Source organism: Ptychodera flava, chromosome 21, assembly GCF_041260155.1.
Source record: "Ptychodera flava strain L36383 chromosome 21, AS_Pfla_20210202, whole genome shotgun sequence".
Taxonomy (NCBI): domain Eukaryota; kingdom Metazoa; phylum Hemichordata; class Enteropneusta; family Ptychoderidae; genus Ptychodera; species Ptychodera flava.
The window spans coordinates 13,646,621-13,672,433 of NC_091948.1; the positions used below are offsets into that span (position 1 = coordinate 13,646,621).

Sequence of the window (25,813 nt, forward strand, 5' to 3'; positions counted from 1 at the left end):
TTTGACTTAATTGATGTATGGAGAGTTTTGAACCCAAACAAGAAATCCTTCACATGGAAACGTTTCAACCCAAATGTAGTTATGAGTAGAATTGATTATTTTCTGACAACTGATAATTTACAGTCTGATATCACAGACGCAACAATTGTGCCATGTGTTTGCTCTGACCACTCTGCCATTGTGTTATCCATGAGGTGGGAGCAGACTAAAAGGGACCATCATACTGGAAATTTAATAACAGTTTATTGAGGGATCCTAACTATGTAGAGTTGATGGAAGAGAATCTTATTCAGTGGACAGGTAACCCTGAAATTACTGATCCTGCTGTAGAGTGGGACTGGTAAAGTTTAAAATTAAGAAGTGTACAATGAACTATAGCAAAAGAAAGGCTAAAGAGAGAAGACTTAAGATCTTAAAACTTGAGCAAAGAATTAGAGAAATTGAAAATTGGTTAGAAGCGGACCCCGAGAATGAACTAATTTCCCGGGAATACAACTTAGTCAAAGAGGATTTACAGACTGAAATGGACTATATTACAGAGGGTTGTATTGTTAGATCTAGGTGTAATTGGTATGAACTTGGGGAAAAGAACAACAAGTATTTCTTAGGTTTGGAAAAGGCAAACTACAAAAAGCTGCAGATTAATAAATTACTTTCCATGAAGGAAAATTTAATTCTTGTTAATCCTATGGAGATAAACCAAGAAATTAAAGAGTTCTATCAGGACCTGTACTCTTCAAAAATACCGTCTGTCAATGTGAATAACGGTACTGATCAGAATTTATTTTATAATAACTGTAATATTCCAAAGCTGTCCCAGGAGGATTCAGATTTCTGTGAGGGGTTAATTACCTTAGAGGAAGCCACAGTTGCAATGAGAGATTTACCAAATAACAAAACACCTGGTAATGATGGGATAACAGCAGAGTTTTACAAACAGTTTTGGCATATTCTGGGTACAAAATTGGTCGCAGCTCTAAATAACGGTTTTGAAAAGGGGCAGATGTCACCCTCACAAAGACAGGGTGTAATTACTCTTTTGAAAAAAAAGGGGAAGGATCGTAGATATATCAAAAACTGGAGACCTGTGTCATTGTTAAATACGGACTACAAGATTTGTACAAAGTGTTTGTCAAAGCGTTTAGAAAAAGTTCTTCCAAGAATTATTCATGAAACTCAATCAGCATTTGTTAGCAATAGATATATAGGGGATGTTATACGTTTAATTGAGAATATTATGTCTTATACACATGAAATGAATTTACCAGGTATACTTTTGACAATCGATTTTGAGAAGGCTTTTGATAGTTTGGAGTGGGATTTCCTATTAAAAGCACTTCAGGCATTTAATTTTGGACATTCATTCATTCATTGGGTGAAGTCTTTATATACTAACATTGAAAGTTGTGTTATGAACAAAGGCACGACTACAGGATACTTTCCATTGAGTAGGGGTGTGAGACAAGGTGATAGCATATCCCCAGCACTATTTATACTTAGTTTAGAAATTTTTTTGATAGAGTTACGTAGTCAAGAAGGTATTAAAGGTATTCAAATTTGTGGTAAGGAAATTAAGAATGCCTCCTTTGCTGATGACCTAACATGTTTTTTAAAGGATGTGAGATCAGCGAAAAATCTGTTTACACTCTTAAATGCATTTCAAAGTTTTTCGGGTTTGAAAATTAATTATGATAAGTCAGAAGCACTGTGGCTTGGAAAAATGAAAAAGTGTAAGAAAAAGCCATTTAAAGTCAAATGGCCTGGAGAACCAATCAAGATTGTGGGTATTTATATCTCATATGACAAAGAAGCTGCTTCCAATATGAATATTGCAGGACCAATCGAGAAATTAAAAACTTCGCTCAATTTTTGGAAAAGTAGGGATCTTACACTGCTGGGAAAGATACAGATAATTAAATCGATGGGGCTGTCTAAAGTTCAGTATGTAATGTCAATAACAGATATTCCCAATGTAAAACTTAAGGAAATTAATGGTATGTTGTACAAATTTCTGTGGCGTGGCCCAGACAAAATAGCGAGACACACTGTTATAGGTAAAAAGGCAAATGGGGGACTGGAAATGCCAGATATTTATGCTAAATATAAAGCAGCGAGAGTCAATTGGATAAAGAGATATTGTGATGATTCTTTAAAGCATCCATGGAAATTGTTTTTGAAGAGAATTTTATATCCATTAGGAGGTATAGATTTATTGTTGAAATGTAATTTTAATATTGATTTACTTAACATAGAGGTAACTGGTTTTTTCCATAGCATGTTAAAGACTTGGTCAGAGTTGCAAACAGAACAGCCCTCTTTAGACCAAGTCTCTCCACAGAGAAAAATTATTTGGAATAACAAAGATATTTTAATTGCGGGTAAATCAGTGTTTTATCGGGATTTCGCAAATATTGGCATTTATTATCTTGACCAACTCTACACAGAGAATGGCCATAAAATCAGTTGGGAAAATATTCGAAATAAGGGAGTTCCACAGTCTTCAATTCTGAGGTGGTTTGGGTTAATGAAGGCCATACCAAATAGAATGGGCCAAAATGTAGATTTCCATGAACCCGAAGGGGAAGCCAGAGTACAGTTGGGGAATGATTCGGTAGCTTTAAGTAAATGTACGACAAAAATGATCACTGAAAAAATCATTGAGAATATTTTTATTAGACCTCGAGCAGAACATTATTTTTCTCATATATTTGATTTGCATTTTAACTCCTGGGGTGAATTTTATCAGTTGCCACAGAAAATTACTATTGATACAAAACTTCGTGAGTTTCAATTTAAGATTCTTCACAATATTTTAATGACAAATGTTAAACTGTATAAAATGAAACCCCCAAGAGTGGAAAGCGCTTTGTGCACATGTTGCAAACAGGAAGAGGAAACTTTGATGCATTTGTTATGTGAATGTGAATATGTTATGTTATTTTGGGATATTTTTTTTCTCCTTTGGGGTTGTAAACTAGGGTTGCAGAGTAAACTAAAAGGTTGGCAAATTGTTCTTGGAGATCCAAGTCTCTCATGTCTTGTAAACTTTCTTATTCTTCTTGGTAAAAGGTTTATATACATTAGTCGCTGTAAAAAGGTGAAGATAGAATTTATAGCTTATAAACAATATGTACAGTCAATTCAGAAAATCGAGTATAATATTGCAAACAGAAAGAACAAATTAGACTTTCATATAAAGAAATGGGCTGGATACCTAAAACTTGTTACTTAGGACCAAACATTCAATGCAAACAATTAACAATGTATGGTATTTATTTAATTGTTTTGATTGTATAACTTTCCAGATATTTCCAGATTTAATCAAACATAACTTTGTAAAAGCATTACTGTAACTCAATAAAAAACTAATAAAAAAAAAAAAAAAAAAAAAAGTGTACTTATATAGCTTGCTTTTTAGGAAAAGATTATTAATAGTTGGCCCAAGAGACTCCCTCTACTGTTATTCGATATTTTTGGGTGAAATTCAAATACAAAAGTTTTTCTACATTTAAGAGCATTCAACCATCGTACTGTTACTGCGTAGTTAAACTAATTTGTGTTACATAATTTGTGGTATATATATATATATATATATATATATATATATATATATATATTATATATATATATAGATAGACATATAGATAGATAGATAGAGAGATAGAGAGATAGACAGAGAGAGAGAGAGAGAGAGAGAGAGAGAGAGAGAGAGAGAGAGAGAGAGAGAGAGAGAGAGAATGGTGTGTGTGTACTGTGTGTGAGGAAATGCCCGGGATGATTGCTAATTTGCGTATCTGATTTGTTTATTAAGGGTATGTATTAAGGCTGATTACACGAAGTTTGATGAAAGTACAGATCTGACATCGCTCATTACATTTGTTACTTAATTGAAAGACATAATGCAATTTCAATGTTAAATGAGTGATGATGTGCATAATATAAAAAACTCAAAACCACTTCTATCTCAAAAACTCAAAAATAGAAAAATCAAATTTCGATGATCATTGCTAGTGATGTTTATTATATAACACTGCATACCGTCTAGGATACATAGTCACTTCTTGCATACGTAAAATTAACAGTAAATCCCGTATATAAATAAACAGAAACACCAGATCGTTCTCCATAATAAGCCTGAGGGGGCACAGTGTAAGGTTTCTGTGATTTCATTTACACTCAACATTCATCAAAGGTTTAAACCAATTTTAATGAATACACTACATTGTTCCTTTCGTGACAGACGAAATAACATTATAAGTTGGGTCTTATTATCTACTTATTATCTACCTCGCCTGCTTATGTCAGAGTAACTCGATGCTTTATCAATAATTGACCACGAGACGTCAAAGATTTGGTCCTTGTCTTTTATGTTCCAAATGAACTTCGACAACTCGGTAGCATTATTGTATCTGCTTTTACGGAGTGACTTTATGTGGTCAGAGAAGCACGAATTGCAATCAGTGAGACCGATGTAAACTTTCTCCTTGTTGGCTCCCTTTGATACCTTGGCCTTGCCTACGACACCTTTGACTTGACAGTTACTTTTCAATGGGCATGCAGACTTGTCCCGGTAAATGCAATCAGCCGGCCGACCTTATGCTGGCTTCCGGTTATTACGCTCTTATTATGCAACTAGATTGCAACTTGATGCACTTACTATTTTCGAAACACCTGACATCACTTCTTGGTCTTCTGGCCAGAGGTCCATATATCTTTCTTTCATGAATATGACTTTGTTTGTGTACCGTCTATTTCTGTCTATTCTGTGCTGTTTTGTGTCTATGTTTACAACTATTGTCTTGCGAATTCTGACCTAATGTCATTGGATTATGGATTGGTATGATTGCGATTATTCTTCATACAGCTGTAACTCGTTTTAATTGTGTTTCTATTGAATACCTTGTGGAGTTTGGATCCCTTTTTGAAATTGGAGAAAGTTGGAGAAATTTATTACCGATATTAGTTTCAACGTTCTTACTGAAAGGGGGAGGGTTGAACCACGTGATGTTTCCTTTCCAGTTATTGCTTCTCAGCGCTGATTGGTTAGTCTTGACATATTCAATTTGATCTGTATGTACCTGCTTGGCTTCAACGCTGTGTTGTACTAGTGACCTTTGTATTTATTAAAGATGCGCTTATCAGTGGATATTGTTGAGATGCGTTTGCTTACTGCGTCAGGTATTTAATTGTAGTTGTGGGTGATAAGACTGCCTAATATATGGACATACATTGTTTGGTCGTTTGGTTGACGTTACGAATAGAACTTGCAGTTATTTAGATAAAATACACCAAGCCCATCGTCCCGCTATTAGCCGATTAGATCCTTATTAGGGGCCCAACCCTATGGGCTGGGCCCTATTTTTGGTAGGCGATCAATATTTTTCTTCTTCCTCTTCATGTTCTTCTTCCGTAACTTTGTTGCTCACCTAGAACTCAAACACCGCTAAACATAAAGTTTTCAAACTTGCAGGGCTAATGGGTACATGTGAGTACTCGTGCACCTGACCCTACAAATTTCGATTGGGCGCATGACCTAGTGGCCATAATGGAATTTCAAAAACCTTAAAATGGCTTCTGTCATGACCTAGGGGTCTGGTCGATTTGAAATTTGGTATATAGCAAGCATGACCTTAGGCTTTGGTAATTTGTTCATAAATTGCGTGTGGTCACGTGACCATGATCGCCATCTTGGATTTTTGAAAAATATCTATTTAATATTTAAAATAATAATAATAATAAAATAGTTCTGATCAGCGCATTATACATAAAGTCTTTTTGCGCTTTACAAAACCAGGTAAAATACACGTACATTAAACTTTAACAAAACAGTTCAGTATAAATAAATTAAAAAAAACACATTAAGAATCGGTAAAAAGAAAACTTTTAAGCTGAGATTTAAAAAGATCCAATTAATACAGCCGATCTGATTTTAAAAGGAATAGAGTTCCATACCTTTGGACCTGCCAAAGAGAAAGCCCGTTCACCGTAAGTAGAGGTTGCAAAACGCGGAACAGTCAATGTAGCATTGTGGTTGGATCGCAAAATTCGTGACAACTTTTTCAAAGACAGGAGTTCAGTGATATACGATGGACATGAATTGTTTAAAGCCTTGTGGACAGTAAGTAGAATATTATAGTCAATGTGCTTCTTCACAGGCAACCAGTGGAGATCTCGTAATACAGGAGAGATATGATCATATTTCCTGCTCCTGACGACAAGTCTAGCGGCTGTATTCTGGACTCGTTGTAGTTTTTGCAACTCTTTTATTGGAAGCCAATACAGAACAGCATTGCAGTAGTCCAGTCTAGATGTAATGAACGCGTGGACGAGTTTTTTAGTGCTGGTATTGTCCAAGTATCATCGAATTTGGCCAATTTTTCTGATTGCTGGAGATGATGTTTTATTCCAGAAGCAACGCACCGATTGAACTAAAATTTTGCTGGGACGAGTCTACATACCCATTAAAAGTAACTCTCAAGTCAAAGGTGTCGTATACAAGGCAAATATATCAACGGGAGTCAACAAGGAGAAGGTTTACATCGACCTCACCGATAACACCTTCAACACGCGCTTTGCTAACCATATAAAGTCATTCCGTAAAAGCAGATAGGGGGCCTACAGAAATAATACCGAGTTGTTGAACTACATTTGGAATTTAAAAGACAAGGAGCATGGCCTTGACGTCTCATGGTCAATTCTTAACAAGGCATCGAGTTGCTCTAACATAAGCATGCGATGCAATCTGTGTATAACAGAAAAACTGCATATTGTCAATGCCGATAAATCTACGCTGTTAAACAAGCGATCTGACTTGGTTTCAAAATGTCTCCACTAAAACCAAATATTACTTATCGAATTTAACACCATCACAAATAGAATGGTAAGTCCCATACATATAAATGAGAGTGTAAAGCTAGAAATCTTTACACTTCTTTCTGAAGGTTGCAGGATGCATGAAACTTAAGCTTAAGGAACGGATATTATTTCTTTGTACTTGAAATAATTTGTGTTATTATTTTATAACGCTCTACTATAGCATCTATAGCATCGAGCGCCGTAATTCCACACGAGGACATCGGTATATTTCGAGATATATATATATATATATATATATATATATATATATATATATATATATATATATATATATATATATATATATATATTCAGTTTGACTGAGGACTAGCTACAACGTGTTTCCAGGTAGAAAGTGCCTTTTGGAGATTCCGTTGCGTAAAACCCCATATAATTCTGCCCAGAGCTGCAGGTGCAAGTCTGACCCAGCGGACATGGACAGGCGAGGAAATTGCAGTCAGAAGATGTGATGGATTTGATGAAATATTCAGGCGCTTTACCATGGTCACAACCTATGCCTAAAATAAAACATAACCATGGTCACAAGATAAAATGCCTGAAATAAAACATACATACGTATTTTTTACGGAAAACAGCCATTACATACTAGGCATGTGTATCATACCAAAAACATCCATAACAGGTAATTTATTCCAGCAACGAACGTATTAAATGAATGCGCTCGTACGCTGTTCATGAGCCTAGACAAAATAATTCAAAACTCCATTGGATTTTGTCAACATGAACTACAAGTTCAACACTGTAAAAATCAGTTTTTTAGATTCTAATCGACATAGAGTATGGGGATTCACTTACCTCCTTTAGCACTGACATCACGTTTACCGATGTTGAAGCATCCCGGTTGATCTTTGCCTCCATTCGGATAGAAATCAACATCACCAGTCTAAAAGTAAAAAATAATATTGACTTTTTAAAAAGTAGGGGAGAACTCTTCCTTGTCTTTCATAATGTTAGAAGTATACACAATTATTTTGTGATAAGTGGAATTTTACATAAAAACACGTGTATTCAAAATTATAACTGTTTGATCTGATGGTACCAATCGAAGATAGATCGTCCTAGTCACACATGTTTACATATTAATAAGGCTAATTGATCATCCGGAACAATAATTGCATACTGAGATTGGGATAGATTATTCGGCTTGGTTTCTCAGATAACAAAGTTGGTTCTGTGACGAAACTGACATAATTATTTAAAGGGGTAAAACTTCTCGATCGATCATTTATTTATTACTCACTGGCTCCCAAGTCCCGAGCGTATCTCCATCTGTATGTATGACGTCAACAAATTGAGCGTCGGTGGCGTCTAACTTTTCATTCTTATCTTTTGTTTCAAAATTAGGCTTGGCAGGATCCAAACCTATCAATATCATAAGAACAGTGTGAGACAAAATAACTTGAGGACTTTCAACAATACTGTTTCATTATCAAAAATTAGTGAGTCAATCCCTGACAGTAGCAAAACGAATTATTTACCCTTAATCAAGTACCTTTGGCGAACGTCACTATTGCGCAACAACTTGAACTATCAGCATACAGATGTGCACGAGAATTTTTCATACATAGGATAATGACATTCTATTAAGATGTAGAAACTCCATCTCAACCACTGTTTGTTTCTCTTAAGAAAGTTGATTATTAAATGACACAGGAAATCTCGGTTTTTTGTCGTAGTCATATCCAAAATCAGCGGACTCCGAGGAAGAATGCCGTTAGTGCAGCAATGTGACAATGTCTTCCCAGTGCATTCTGTGATTCTACAGATAGATTAGCACTTTCCATAGAAAGAAACTAGGCAAATACATTATACTCGTACTTCCATTAAATTAAATGATCGTGTTTTTCTACCATGGTACTCTGCACAAACGAGTGACTTCCTTACCAGTGATTCTACCAATTGATGGGTTCCTCATGCCAGCCTGTCCCGAGCACTGCGCACCCAAACTAAATCCGATCAAGTGTACACGTTTGTAACTATAGCCAACTTCTTTATTCAAAAATCGGATGAACAGGTCCATTATGTCTCCAACGATGTAGACGTTTCTTGCGCTAGGATAATAAAGAGCATTGCCTGCACCTTCTTGCCAATCGACAGAGATCACGTTGTAATCAGCCTGAAAGATATAACACGTAACCTTCGTGAAGAATTTCCGTTTGTTTGATCACCGTCCCTCCACCCACGACGGTGGTTTGATGAATTGTTTTTTGGGGGCAGTGATGGGTGCACAAAAATTTACTCGCATCAAGGATTATTGATGAGTCGACAATTTAATCGGAAAGATGTTTATTTTTCATTGCTTAAATTTTCAACAAATAACTCCTTTGTTATTATATATATATTATATATATATATATATATATATATATATATATATATATATATATATATATATATATATATATATATATTATATATATATATATCTGTGCTAACAATTGAAATAGTACGTTAAAAATTGAACTGAATGAGTGGCTATTTTGAAATATGTTGTAATTGGCTTGACGTTTTTCACTGGCTTATGTCCAGTTTTCCGATTGGCTTATGTCCAGTTTTCCCATCGGCCTATGTCCAGTTTCCGATTGGCTGATGTACTTATATTCTGATGAGATTCAAGCCTTGTTTTGAGTTGTACCACTTTGTTGAAGGTATATCAGTAAAGGAAAGTTGTATTTAATCAGTAGGGAGATGCTTAATTCTGTTAGTGATAAACATTAGTTTGTAGGTGGAGATAGAGGCACGTACAAATACTGTAAGCTTTGATAATCTAGGGTTGAATTTAAAATGTCATTTAAAAAAGGCCTAACACAGTGAGGACTTTGACACCTGTACCAGAATTTGGAATGGGCCAGAGCAAATATGGCGTCCAGTGATTGCACTTGAGCAGCGATACTAACTACTTATTCTTACTGCCTCATGCAATTAATTTTCTAAGTATCTTTCTTCGTGATTCATATTTGAAAGACATTCTGTGTGTGTGTCTCTAGATTAGTTGAGCAAATATTAATGTGATTGAGGGTGGGAGACAGTTTTACTGGCAAGATCGATTGCTACGGCCATGGAAGTATTATACTTCCATGCTACAGCTGTATACAGCTGTACTGCGTGAGGGGCGCCTCAACGAATCCATCAGATTTTGAAATGGAAAGTTTTACTTGTTGGTGTACAAGTCTAATTAGTACGCATAACACCAAAATAAAAATATCAAAAACTATAGAAGCTGATAAAAAGGATCTTCAGACTGATTAAATAACGGTAGTCAGAAGGTTTGACAAACTTTACAAATATAAATAAGGGAGCCTTCAGTAATTATAGGGGGCTGGGCCGGAAAAATTGGGGACAGGGTCACTTTTTAGAAAACAATTCAAGGGGGAGGGTCACTTTTTATGAATCTATCTTGGGGGAGGGTCACTTACGACAGAAGCTGATTTTATGGCCAAAACTTTGATTGTCCACGTGATATTTCCTGAATAGCAAATCACCAACAAAATACATGCACATTATAGACCGCTCACAAAAATCATAGTTTCATCATAGACCACAATGCATAGTGAATCGACATTACAGTTAAATTCCAAAATCAAATGTGTTGAACAACCATAGACCACTCTAGTCTAATCAAGAAAATTAATATCAATAATCAAGCATACATATATGCACAGATTAATCTAATTTTGTACTAACAAAAAAATCATTCACAGTTTCATCATAGACCGCAATGCATATTGAATCGACATTTCAGTGAATTTCCAAAATCAAATTTCTTGCACAACCATTGACTTGTAACCACTCTAGTATAATCAAGAAAATTTATATCAATAATTAAGAGTACACAAATGTAAAGATTTACCTATTTTTGTATTGGAAAAACTATTGATAATTTCATCATAGACACCATGAATAGTGGTGTGCGCGAAATTCCCCCAGGCCAAACTCTCCCTGTAATTACTGAAAGCTCCCTAAGTTATTGAAGTTAAGTTACTTTTTTCAATATTACAACAGATATAGCATAACAATGCCACTCTCAGACTGTGACTCCAATATGTTCTTCTATTTTATTTTAATTATTTTCAAAATAAAGGCCTGAGTCATATGATATTATTTGCAGTTCTAGGTCAACTGTATGAAACATAAATTTTCAGACCAAGACATACAAAAATAAACATCAATTAGTGCAGACGCAATACACTTTCTAATGTACTTCTAACAGCATTACACTACCGCTGAGGCAATGTCACTCTAATATTGTGTCTTCTTTAAATCTTAAATTTTGAATTTTCCAGACACAGGCCAAAATCTTATGCTATAACAATGCCACTCTCAGACTGTGACTCCAATATGTTCTTGTATTTTATTTTAATTATTTTCAAAATAAAGGCCTGAGGCATATGATATTATTTGCAGTTATAGGTCAACTTTATGAAACATAAATTTTCAGACCAAGACATACAAAAATAAACATCAATTAGTGCAGACACAATACACTTTCTAATGTACTTCTAACAGCATTACACTACCGCTGAGGCAATGTCACTCTAATATTGTGTCTTCTTTAAATCTTAAATATCGAATTTTCCAGACACAGGCCAAAATCTTATGCTATAACAATGCCACTCTCAGACTGTGACTCCAATATGTTCTTGTATTTTATTTAATTATTTTCAAAATAAAGGCCTGAGTCATATGATATTATTTGCAGTTATAGGTCAACTTATGAAACATAAATTTTCAGACCAAGACATACAAAAATAAACATCAATTAGTGCAGACACAATACACTTTCTAATGTACTTCTAACAGCATTACACTACCGCTGAGGCAATGTCACTCTAATATTGTGTCTTCTTTAAACCTTAAATTTTGAATTTTCCAGACACAGGCCAAAATCTTATGCTATAGCATAACAATGCAACTCTCAGACTGTGACTCCAATATGTTCTTCTATTTTATTTTAATTATTTTCAAAATAAAGGCCAGTCATATGATATTATTTGCAGATAGGTCAACTTTATGAAACATAAATTTTCAGACCAAGACACACAAAAATAAACATCAATTAGTGCAGACACAATACACTTTCTAATGTACTTCTAACAGCATTACACTACCGCTGAGGCAATGTCACTCTAATATTGTGTCTTCTTTAAATCTTAAATTTTGAATTTTCCAGACACAGGCCAAAATCTTATGCTATATCTGTGCTAACAATTGAAATAGTACGTTAAAAATTGAACTGAATGCGTGGCTATTTTGAAATATGTTGTAATTGGCTTGACGTTTTTCACTGGCTTATGTCCAGTTTTCCGATTGGCTTATGTCCAGTTTTCCCATTGGCCTATGTCCAGTTTTCCGATTGGCTGATGTACTTATATTCTGATGAGATTCAAGCCTTGTTTTGAGTTGTACCACTTTGTTGAAGGTATATCAGTAAAGGAAAGTTGTATTTAATCAGTAGGGAGATGCTTAATTCTGTTAGTGATAAACATTAGTTTGTAGGTGGAGATAGAGGCACGTACAAATACTGTAAGCTTTGATAATCTAGGGTTGAATTTAAAATGTCATTTAAAAAAGGCCTAACACAGTGAGGACTTTGACACCTGTACCAGAATTTGGAATGGGCCAGAGCAAATATGGCGTCCAGTGATTGCACTTGAGCAGCGATACTAACTACTTATTCTTACTGCCTCATGCAATTAATTTTCTAAGTATCTTTCTTCGTGATTCATATTTGAAAGACATTCTGTGTGTGTGTCTCTAGATTAGTTGAGCAAATATTAATGTGATTGAGGGTGGGAGACAGTTTTACTGGCAAGATCGATTGCTACGGCCATGGAAGTATTATACTTCCATGCTACAGCTGTATACAGCTGTACTGCGTGAGGGGCGCCTCAACGAATCCATCAGATTTTGAAATGGAAAGTTTTACTTGTTGGTGTACAAGTCTAATTAGTACGCATAACACCAAAATAAAAATATCAAAAACTATAGAAGCTGATAAAAAGGATCTTCAGACTGATTAAATAACGGTAGTCAGAAGGTTGACAAACTTTACAAATATAAATAAGGGAGCCTTCAGTAATTATAGGGGGCTGGGCCGGAAAAATTGGGGGCAGGGTCACTTTTTAGAAAACAATCAAGGGGGAGGGTCACTTTTTATGAATCTATCTTGGGGGGAGGGTCACTTACGACAGAAGCTGATTTTATGGCCAAAACTTTGATTGTCCATGTGATATTTCCTGAATAGCAAATCACCAACAAAATACATGCACATTATAGACGCTCAAAAAAATCATAGTTTCATCATAGACCACAATGCATAGTGAATCGACATTACAATTAAATTCCAAAATCAAATGTGTTGCACAACCATAGACCACTTTAGTCTAATCAAGAAAATTAATATCAATAATCAAGCATACATATATGCACAGATTAATCTAATTTTGTACTAACAAAAAAATCATTCACAGTTTCATCATAGACCGCAATGCATATTGAATCGACATTCAGTGAATTTCCAAAATCAAATTTCTTGCACAACCATTGACTTGTAACCACTCTAGTATAATCAAGAAAATTTATATCAATAATCAAGAGTACACAAATGTAAAGATTTACCTATTTTTGTATTGGAAAAACTATTGATATTCATCATAGACACCATGAATAGTGGTGTGCGCGAAATTCCCCAGGCCAAACTCTCCCTGTAATTACTGAAAGCTCCCTAAGTTATTGAAGTTAAGTTACTTTTTCAATATTACAACAGATATATATATATATATATATATATATATATATATATATATATATATATATATATATATATATATATATATATAAAATATAAATATATATTATATATATATATATATATATATATATATATATATATAAATATATAATGTTCAGAGAAAAAGACTGACAGACAGATGGATCGACATACAGTATAAACATACATACATACATACATACATACATACATACATACATACATACATACATACATACATACAGATGAAATAAATGTCTCGTAAAAGGAAATTTTGCATCAACTAATATTGCTCTAATCGACGAAATTATTGAAGAAAATATAAGGCAAGGAATCACAAGTGAAAGAGATGTTGCTTTGCATTTGCTAATTTCATTTTCAAAATTTTGTTAATTGATACACCGTCCCTCCACCCACTGGTCTGGAAACGCGACACGTGCGCTATTGTTTAAGGTGTGAACGACCTCCCCCGTAAGTCTGATGCGCGTTACGGCTGTTGCGCAGCTTTGGTAGCGTCATTTTACGCGTTGGGAGACATCTTGCCACTGTGGATTTCAATCAGAAACTGTCACTCCTTCACACTTGTGCAATGTGGAAGTGGACGTAGGCGTGTAAATGACAAGCCTGACAAGCAATTAACACCATGACAAACGTATATGATGTGACAGAATGTTGACCGTTTGTATGTCGCTGGGACGTTTAGGCATTTCCACGTTGAAATGTCTTTTACAACGACAGCAAAGTTCTGAAAAAAGCTTTATAATTATGCTCTTACTGAAAAACAATGAACAAATAACTACTTATGACGATCACAATGATATCATTTTCGCGGGTTAAGGAAATGATTACGGGAACGGGACAGGTTCGCAGTGCAGTGACTCTGTCATGTCTGTGAGGGATACCGGACAGTGAGTAAGTCAAACATCTAAACCGCTTGGCGTCAAGTGCAGTCTCACGGAAATAGGAGAAAAACGTAATATGGTACCTTTGAAATTTTCGCAATGCACCTTCTTCGTGTGTCCTCGAAAACCGCTTGAACTTTTTAACTACCTTGCACATGTCGGACATCGGTACGAGACGGGTGGATCTGTGTGGAGGGACAATGGCCGTGCTGGATTACAGATTTCTTGTACACTGTCACATGTACTCAAGGAGTTTCATCCAGTTCGACATCAGGGTCAGCTATAACCTCGGCCTCTTCCAAAACGAATCCCCAATCTATCCTTTTCATTTAACTCAGCAAGGTCATTAGACGACATCTTTACGCGTGCGGTGGAAATGGTTTGTTTTGATTCTGGGGAGCTGACGTAAATTTTAGTTTGCGCGCGCAGTAAGAAATACCGTGTTGCATCTTGGTCGTCAGGGTTAAAATTAGCATGTTTGTAATGAATATTCATAGTTCACTCACAATTACGCAAACGTACTTGTGTCAGGGATTATCGGATTATGTGTAAATGATATGTTTATCTGTAACGCGCATTGGAACAAAGGAAAATCAGCGTTGCCAGAACGCTGGGTGGAGGGACGGTGATTGATACTTTTTAAAGAGACGAGCGCAATTCACGGATGAAATGTTCTCTCATGAGCTCAGACTGAAACTCACGGGGCATATTTATATGAGCGCGCAGAGTCAGTAGCTGTATAATTCTAGTGAATTCCTCCACCAGCTCATCTGGTTTGTGATTGTGATTATTTGATTCGTTGTAGAAAAGTCTCCGAGTTTCTTTCGGCAGAAAATTTTCTAGGCAGGCAATATTTCAGCTATTCGTTCGTCCGACCACCTATTAGCATAGGCGGCACGGTCGAATTCCTTCAGGAAAGTTTCCACGTCGTCACCGAGTCTTCCGTAGAACCTTGATGGAGTTACAACAGTTCTGGCTTCGGTATATGCAGCCATATCAGGATATCTCGCAGCAGGGGTGTGTTACAACCGATAACGTAGTAACTAACCGATGACGTATCAAACCCGATAACGTAGTAAATCAACCGATAACGTAGTAACGAACCGATAACGTAGTAAATTTTCCTAACCGATAACGTAGTAAAAATTTACCGATAACGTAGTAATTTTTCCTAACCGATAACGTATCAACAAATTTACCGATAACGTATCAAATCAACGTATCAATGTATTGGATTAAGTGATTCATGGGAATGGATTCATGGGGATAGATCTATTTCCTCGATCGATTGATCGATCGATCAATCCATTTATCAATCGATAGATCGACCGATTGATCGATCGGTGCACTGATCTATCAATCGATCGATCTTTCTATCGATTGAATGATTGAATGGATTGATCGATTGCTCGACTAATAGAATGATTGATAGATCTATATATATAAATATAAACATATATATATATATGTATATATATATATATACACATATATATATATACATTTCGATGGATAAATTGATCGATCGACGGATAGATAAATAGAGAGATAGTTATCAAATCAACCCATAATGTAGCCAAGTGAACAATAACGTATCAAATCAACCGATGACGTATCAAATCAACCGATGACGTATCAAATCAACCAATTATGTATCAAATCAACCACTGACCTAGTCAAGTCAAAGAGTAAAGATTCCAATCAACTGACAATTCATCAAGTCAACAAATTGGACTTGGAAAAAAGTTTTCAATATGACCGATTACAAAATTTCGTTACTTACAACTTCAGTTTATCAAAATGACAATAAGTCTTTACAATGTAACTTTCATTCTGGGACTGATTTTACAGGTTAATCTGGACTCATTCTTCTATTGAATTCCTTATAATCGAAATTCATTAATTTTGCAAGTTACTCCTGTAAGCAAGCCAACAGATTTTGTAGACAACTATTGTTTTTCTTTCCTTTTTATCCTTTCTGTCATGATTCACGTCAAGTCACATTTTATTTGAAGTAGGACTACGAAGACATCGCAAAATTATTGAGTAGTCGTACATATTATAGTGCTGATAGAAAAAACGCTTCAGCCAAGAAAAATAAAAAGTTAGTTTCTCATCCTCGCGCGCGTCACAATTCAAACCCGCCACGTCAACAATTTTTTTCCTGCTCATAAGGAAATAAAGTTTTAAAAACCCGAAAAAATACGTGACGATAGCACATAACACAGCGCTGTATAAAACAGAACCGTAAACAAAATAACTGACACTAACATTCCATTCAGAACTGTACACATATGTCACTGTTATATTAAGCTGACAAAATTGTAAATTGCTGCACTAAAAGTCAAACCGAAGAACTGTTGCTATACAAAAATACTAAAGCAACACTGCTGTGCATTTATCTCTGCGTGCATTCCTATGTCGTTTTCACGGGTTTTTTTATGCGTGTTCTTGTTGTTTGAAAAATAAAAAATGAGAAGAAGAAAAAATGCGTCACCGTATCATTTTTGCAATATGTATAGGATGAGAAACAAACTTTTTATTTTTCTTCGCCTTCCCAGAGTTCACTCATATATATTAGGTTCCGGCATATCAATCACTGATATGCTTACCTTTTTAAAATACACCCGATGGAGATTTCAATAACATGAAAATCGTCAATTTTACGAATAAATCATTAATATTCTTTGGTTAATCACTAATTCGCAGTTACTTCTATCGGTCGACGTATCCAATATGTGTGCGAAATTTGCGATGTTAGCTGTCGGTGATTGCGGTATTGGTCTGCTAGAGCCAAAATCAGTCCCCAGGGAAAACAGGTCTTCCATTTTGTAGCTGGTCCGATTACTTTGTTAAAAAATGTTTTGTGATAATCACATTTATATGCGAAGCAAAGTATACCCACGACTTGCCTGTATAACTTTTGTTGCAGCACGAACGACTAACTTGATCTAAATGTTGCTGCACTACTGGAATGGGTTTGGAAAGTTGTTTCTAATCTTGCTTTTATAACCATACTTTCTGTCTGATTTGTAGCCGATACATACACATTATAGTTTTCTTTCTCGGTAGGGTTCTCTGTGTAAACAACAGCCGCTCATTCCCCTGCCTTTGTTTCATCAGTACCTATACTATCTCTTTGAATTTTACCCAACTAGAACTAAACTGTATAGCTACTATAACAAAATTAGAAACAACTTCCCAATCTATTTATCAGTAGATTAACAACATTTAGATAAACTTAGTCGTTCGTAAAACCATGAGAACAGCCGAAACATGATTGATTTGCTACAGAATTTGTAACAATTTACGTTAAACGGAAAAAATAAAGAGAAAAGAAAATTGAGTACGAGACAATGTGATAACAAATCGATATATAGATCTATCTATCTATTGACCAATTTATCGAATAGATCGATCGATCTATCGATTCATTGATCTTTCTATCGAATTAATAGATCCTTCATTCTATCGATCGATCTGCCTATCAATTTATCTATCAATCGATTGATCGATCGATCGACCGACCATCTATCAAACATCAATAGATAGATCGATCGATCTATCCTTTGTGTGATCGATTCATTTCGATACATTGATCGACCCATTTATCTATCAATCTATCAATCTATCTATCTATCTATCTATCTATCTATCTATCTATCTATCTATCTATCTATTTGTCTGTCTATCTATCTAATATCTATCTATAAACCGATCAATCTATTGCTGCCCATGAATCGCTTAATCAGATATTATCGGTTAATTGATACGTTATTAGTTGTTTTGATGCGGTATTGGTTGAGTTTCTATGTTATCAGTTGATTTAATCCGTTATTGTTTCATTGATACGTTATCGGTAAATTTGTTGATACGTTATTGGTTAGGAAAAATTACTACGTTATCGGTAAATTTTTACTACGTTATCGGTCAGAAAAATTTACTACGTTATCGGTTCGTTACTACGTTATCGGTTGATTTACTACGTTATCGGTTAATTTTTACAACGTTATCGGGTTTGATACATTATCGGTTAGTTACTACGTTATCGGTTGTAACAGGGGTGTCGTTCGATCGTTGCCTACGGCCTGGCATTTTAATACTAGCAATGTTCGAGCAACAGCAATGTATGTTTCTTCGTAAGATGGGCGTCACCAAAATATCACGTCGAGCAGAAGGCGCTGGCTTGATTCGATCCCTCGCTGTACACCAATATGTAACATGGCTTGTCTGTGATGTGGGTAGTTAGTCGGCTTAGTCTGGTAGACGTATAAGAGATGGCAACGGGTACACAGAAATACTCTAAGTCGTAGTACTTTAATCAGCTGAGTAACACAAGTTACACGGTAAAACCTCTATGACCTACACTAGTCGTAAGGGTCACAGTTGAGCGTTGTCTTGGGGCCTCGCTGGTAATGTCAATCTAACATGCCAAAATGCACAGTTTATATTTGGTGAAAATCTGCAAAGTCATGCGTCTATAATAAACTAAGAACAATCGGCTAAGTCAAATCGCTCTTGGTTAAGCACAATGTCAAAGAGGGGTAAAGGCCGTCCAGGCATTGATAATGAATGACTTACGGAGTTGGAACAATAAAAGGTCATGAAAACAAACTAGAGGTAACGTGCAGGGGTTTAATACTGTCGGTCATTACAGTAAAATTCACAGGTTTAAATCTAAGTAATTGTCGGGCTATGTCACACTTCAATTGATGACTTTGATAAATCACACTGGAAAGATGTTTCACACATGCCAGAGATTACCGATTCATTATCATCTGTGTATTTACTTGATAAATTCTTTGAACTGGGTAATGACGATTGGGAGTCCGTATGTGAAGGTAAGCATGGAGAGTACGAAAAACTATCACAATCGTCTCTGTCATCCGACACACCAATGGGAAGACTGTCTGGACAACTTTGTGAGCTGGTAACGGAAAAACCTGAACAAATAGGAGGTGGCCTCGGAATTGGAGAATTCAAAGGCGAACTTCCGGCTTGAGAAAAATACGTGGTAGAAGGCCTAGGGAAGGGTGAAGGAGGGGGTTCTATCCTCTCTCCATCGTCGATGTAATCAATACTTTTCTCATCAGTAGAATTTCCAATTGTATCAGGGTCCCGTTGCAAACTATTCTTCTCACTTTCAACAGTCACACAGGTTTAGTTTATCTGTTCTTAAGGTTGCTGGTCTATCACCGTATTGTTCCCCTCTCCATGTTGTAAACTCTCTGTCGTTGACTCGTTGTTTGGCTTTTCTGTGGAGACAGCTTTCTTCTGAACATCTTTGTTTAATTAACATCACTAGCTTCCATCAGGTCAACCACTCCAGATTGATCATCACTATTATTATTGAGTTGCTCAATGTTATCAGTGACACTAGTTGACTCGGTTTTGTCAGTTGTATTGAATTCGTTATAATAAATCGATTCAGCAGTATAATGGACATGTTGGCTATTATTGATCGGTTTTGATTTATCATTGTCGAGTTGGGTGTGAATGACCGATCCATTGTTCACGTCTTCATTAACATTTCCAAAATCAGGTTGAGTACAATTTCGTCGTAAATGTCCCTTTTGTTACATTTGAAACATCTCATCGCATCAGTAGATAGATGTGCTTGGTACAGTTTACGTTCAAACTCAACTGTTGTTGAACACCATGAAAGTCGTTGTCCAAGAGAATGAAAGCCTGCCTTTTGAACGACTTCACGTGCTTCAAACTGTCAGATTTACATCCTAGAGGCATTTTTTCACACTGCTGACAACTTTTCCAAATCTTGAAAGTTCTTGTTCAATAACTAGGTTTGGAAGGAACGGTGGTACGCCTGAGATAACAACTTTGGCTGCAGGCCTGACCAACAGCTGAACTTGAATAGAAAAACCGTCGACTTCAAAGCCTTTGACACACACCGCTTCAACCCACAAAACAAAATTGAAGTAAACGATTACTGACCCATAAACCCTCGATGCCGCACATATGAAAAGGTTAATTGCACGTATACTGACTAGGATGTTGTTTTCCTTGGTGGGTCGATGAAATACCAGGAAATAGGAGTGAGCTCATTAGTAACACTGAGGAAAGAAGTAATTCCTGTGACAAGTTCAAATTATAACGGCAGTATTTTCCGACACTCAAAAAGGGCATGCATAATGAAATCTTCCGTGTCACATAATGGGCAATTAGAACACAAACGAAGACCATTATGATAGCAGTTCCTATGGTGATACCTTTATGCATAACGCGCCATGAGTAGTCGCCCTCACTTTTGTGATTGACGAAGTATAGCAGGTTTCAAAGTGTCTGATAAACCATGAATAGCCCTCATATTGTGTCAATGGCATCTGGACGATACATAAAATGTTGAATTAAGATAATATATTGATAAATCGCATCTCTTTTTAGTTTGTAAAAGGCAAGATTGAGTTCATTTGAGTGATGTAGTTCAAAACATTTGAAAGAGGGGGCACATCGGCATTTGATTGCCGATGTAACTGCTGATGATTGATTTCATACTGTCTAGGATGACAATGGATCGGTCATTCACACCCAACTCGACGAAGTGTGGTTTTAAAGTGTCTGATAAACCATGAATAGCCCTCAATATTGTGTCAATGGCATCTGGACGATACATAAAATGTTGAATTAAGATAATATATTGATAAATCGCATCTCTTTTTAGTTTGTAAAAGGCAAGATTGAGTTCATTTGAGTGATGTAGTTCAAAACAATTGAAAGAGTGACACATCAGTCGGCACTTGATTGCCGATGTAACTGCTGATGATTGATTTCATACTGTCTAGGATGACATCATTGATTTCTCTGAGTGTCCGAAAAAGCAGACGACAAGAATGGATATTAACTTTGTTAGCAATTTCACGTTTTTAATTAGTATCAATTAAATCGCCGATTTTAGTAATTCCACTGCGAGCGAAACAAGTTTGATTGCTTTTACATATATTGAAAATGTGAGGAACGACCAGGTTATGAAAGAGCGGTTCTTCAAAATTGAATATATGTCGTCAGGATTGCTTTTACGAATTTTGTCAGTCGACTCTCAACAAGTGAGGAGATTTTGATGTAAAATAGGTAAAACAACATTGCAGGAGCTGTTTCTTGTGATAAAAGATGTAGATAACGCTGTAGATGTCTCAAATGAAGTAACTTTAGACGTGTACGAAGAATAACCAAACCGGGGCCTCCTTCATCAAGGGGTAAGCACACTGTTTTGGCAGGAATCCAATGACGGCCTTGCCATAGAAAATCTAAGCACAGTGACTGCAGATATTGTATGATCCCTTTTGGAGGTGGCAAATATGAGAGTCTATGAAATAATCTGGACTCTACAAGTTGATTGACGATGAAAACTCTTCCTCTGTATGACATACAGAGTGCATAACGGGAGATGTGTGTAAGCTTTAATTAGGCCTTCTCTACAAGTCAGTCCAGTTTCGCATTCTGTATGATTCAGAACTCCCTAAGTATGTTCCCAGGACTTTCATACAATTTGGCTCCACTGAATTCTAAGGGGATTGTCAGTACGATGTCGCTGTATCACGGTGACCCCTATTTGTACAATCAACCCTTTTTGTAACACTAACCCAATTTGTAACAAAAGTTAACCCTATTAGCAAAACACCCAATTTGTAACAAAACTTAACCCAATGTGTAACAAACCCTATTTTCCAAAACACTTGGCACTAGTATTTGTTTAAATTTTGATGAAATATGAATATTTGTATTTCGTGGGGGGGGGGGCGATCATTTTTTCGGAAACTGCTCGTCAGTTTAAATTTCGTTGTGCAGGTTCCTAGGGATAATGGGCCAACTCGTAGGAGATGATTAAGTTGTGCAGATATATGCCAAAAGTTTATTTTGGGGCAACTGTCACCAATAATAATAATAATAATAATAATAATAATAATAATAATATTTGGTTCTTATATAGCGCACATATCCACAAGTAGATGTGATCAAGGCGCTTTACAATTCTTAATACCCCTGGTCACTGGACTAATATGATACCACTCAACTCCCTGGGGAGCAGACAACAGCTCACATGTGCAGCCAATAAGCGCAGCAGAGCTAAACGCACACATAACAACCTCTGTCCTACCAGGTACCCATCACTCCTGGGTGGGGAGAAACAATGAGGAATAAAGTGCCTTGCTCAAGGACACAACACCATGGCCATGCCGGGGCTCGAACTCACCATCTTTGATCGTGAGTCCACTGCTCTAGCAATGTCGGTCAAAATGTTAAAAAATCTTGTTTTCTAACAGAAGTCATACTAACCCTATTTGTAACAAAATATAACCGTATTTGTAACACTAACCTAATTTGTAACAAAACTTAACCCAATTTGTAACAAAAACCTAATTTTCAAAAACACTTGGCCGTATTTGTTTAAATTTTGATGAAATATGAATATTTGTATTTGGGGGCGATTTTCTTGTTTTTCCTTGTCGAAACTCATTTTGTCGGAAACTGCTCGTCAGATTGTTTTGAATTTGAAACAACCGTATATTCTACCCGGGGTTGGAAGCTCTGCTGGTGGACAGAATTGTCCGCGGGGCTGATTTTTCCCAGTTTAAGTGATGAATTCATTGCTTCGCTTCGATAAAGTTTGTGTGCGATGTATGATAGTGAGCGTACGAGCGTGACTGCGTCATGAACTCTACAGCGTGTGGAGGGGTCACAGTCAGAAAAATTGTAACAACTTAGTTCGGCTATTGAACGAATCTTTTTGAGATAGGGGATTTGACCAAGCGGTTTAGTCCGTGGCTTCTCCGCTAGTTGATTGGGTACCGTAGGTTGTGAGTTGGCACCCGATTGAAACCACCGTATTTTCGGTGTGCAGGTTCGCAGGGATAACACTCATAAGATATAATCAAGTTGTGCAGAAACATGACAAATTTAAATTTGGGGCAATTTTCACCAATTTCGGTCAAAAAATGTCAAAAATCTGCTTTTCTGATAAAACTCATACTAGCCCAATGCTCATACTAACCAAATATAACAAAATTCAACCCTATTTGTAACAATATCCTAATTTTGTGAAAAAAAACTTGACCGTTTTTTTTTTAATTTTGATGAAATTGGCATATTTGTGTATATTTTGATAAAGATATGGTCAAGTTTTTTCCGAACTTAGGTTGTTTTTACAAACACACTGCAAATTCTTCTGGCTTGAAATATAACCACTTGGTTTGTATGTGGCTTGCGGGTAAACCAGTGTGTATGTGTTTGAAATATTTCGGTTTGCCTAAAATCCACTAAGATTTTTGTGGTTTTAAGTCACGCCACCACACAGAGTATGAATGGCGTGTATTCATACCAATACATTGGTGGCTTAATATAAAGCCCGTAATGGCATAAATGTAAGCCAAAAGTCTTATTTTTAAGCCTGTCACAATATAATTTTATTGATTTAAATTTGAGCCTCTGGCATCATTGGTTTGTTTATATACCGACAAATTCATTGGCTCATCTTTAAGACAACCACAAGTGGCAACTTTGTGAGCATGGTTTAAGTTTAACCACTCAAGCACTTTGAATTAATCGGCCTGTATTCAAGCCATTGTCATGACAGTCACTGGTTAATATCTAAACCAGAATTGTACATCACGTCACTACATTGATAACAGGACGGTGCGCATCCATGCCTGCATTCAGTGCGACAGATTGATTATAGCTTTAATTTTGTAGTACGATACAATTTTGCTAAGTTTTCAATTGGACAGCAGACATGGATTTGTTTCAAGTATGTAGGCATATAAATATCAAAACAATAAATTGAAGGAATTAACTGACAATACTGAAATAGCGTTGATCGCAAATGACGTCATTTTTCTTTCATTAACATGCAAAAATAAATGTAGGGCCTATATGTCGGATTGTCCGCATTTTCCGAGAGAACAACGAAAGTAAAAACCACAGTAATTTATGGCTCAGACTAACATTGCAACAACAAACTTTGGTCGAATTTCAGGCAGCGATGTTGCGCGCGTACAGCTAAGCTTATAGTAACAAACCTTAAATCGCGATCAACGCTATTGTCGGCATATCCTGAATTTTTCCAGGCCACAGCCTTAATCCTGGGACAATTCCGATGTATTTATTAATAAGGACATGTTTGGAATGGATGTCCCATGCCCCTGAAGTGTGTGTAAAATATGCATGCCATAGCAAAGGTGATAATATTGTGAGACGTAACGTGTGTCAATAAAGGTCAACGGTCGCGGTCGTTCCGTAACCTTTGACCCACGGTTCACCCTTTGTAACATTACACTTTAAAATAGTTCAATTTTACACGATGATTCGCCGAGCCAATGTTAACTTCATTATAGATATTACATCTCCGTGACATATGTAAGAATTATAGTACTTGCTGATTGATCATACTCTTAAAGTGACCGCTGGCTAGTGGAATCCTCACCCCTTCACTTTAAAGGGAGTTGCGTATTAATTCCCCTGTAAGCACTGATTGCGCGCCAAAGTTTCGAATGGTACTGGCCTCGCAGCGCAGCCGAGATGGTATTCTACGACCTCTCACCTCGTACAATTCCGATTCCGTACTTCGGTAGTCCGTCAATTTACCTACAAAATTTCCCACATAACAGTCGACAGTAATTGCTTCCAACACCGACGAAGGATGACTTCCGAAGAACTGGTTATGTATCTCAGCGATAACTATTTGCATTCATACGTTCAAGCGACGTCTTTGAAATTGAAGGCAATTGAAGTACAAATCAAACGTAAGCTTACGTATTTGTTTTATTCCGTGTTATATTCCGTATAAGGGACTGGACATAAATTACAGGGGGGTGGACCGGTGTGTTTCGAAAAACCGCTGCGTCAAAAATAGTGACCCTTCAAAAGTTCATGCACAAAAATTAGTGACCCTCCCCCTTATCCGTGCATGAAAATAAGTGACCCTCCCCTGTTACTCAATACCCCCCAAACAAACCCGCAATGTGTTCAAGACCCCCTTCTGACTTGCTATACATTTAAGTGGCCCTCCCGAAAGGAAGGCTAAATGTGGCCGATATAACGCGTTGTCCAAAAAATATCAAATCATATGTGTGATAATTCATGTAAATGTACTTCGCTTGAAGTGGCAGGTAAAAAGTGCATGCGTGTACAGAAAATGTAATTTTTAGATTTCATCGATAATGTTGATTCACTATACATGGTAGTCGACTATAAGAAAACTATAAATGTGTATTTTCCAGTATAAAACTAGCAATATCTGTTCATCTATAGATGT

The 25,813-nt window shown here is 36.3% G+C and overlaps 1 protein-coding gene across 1 annotated transcript in view; it reads right to left on the minus strand.

Moving 5' to 3' along the window:
• Nucleotides 1-3,785: 3,785 nt before the first annotated feature.
• The window catches only part of LOC139121473 (uncharacterized), a 67,968-nt gene continuing 45,940 nt past the window's right edge, over nucleotides 3,786-25,813 (minus strand). Inside the window, exons 11-14 of the mRNA XM_070686373.1 lie at nucleotides 8,761-8,992; nucleotides 8,117-8,238; nucleotides 7,672-7,759; nucleotides 3,786-7,373 (exon numbers count right to left, since the gene is read on the minus strand). Coding sequence (XP_070542474.1) covers nucleotides 7,183-7,373; nucleotides 7,672-7,759; nucleotides 8,117-8,238; nucleotides 8,761-8,992 — 633 coding nt within the window. The 3' untranslated portion in view covers nucleotides 3,786-7,182. The remainder of the gene's footprint in view (nucleotides 7,374-7,671; nucleotides 7,760-8,116; nucleotides 8,239-8,760; nucleotides 8,993-25,813) is intronic.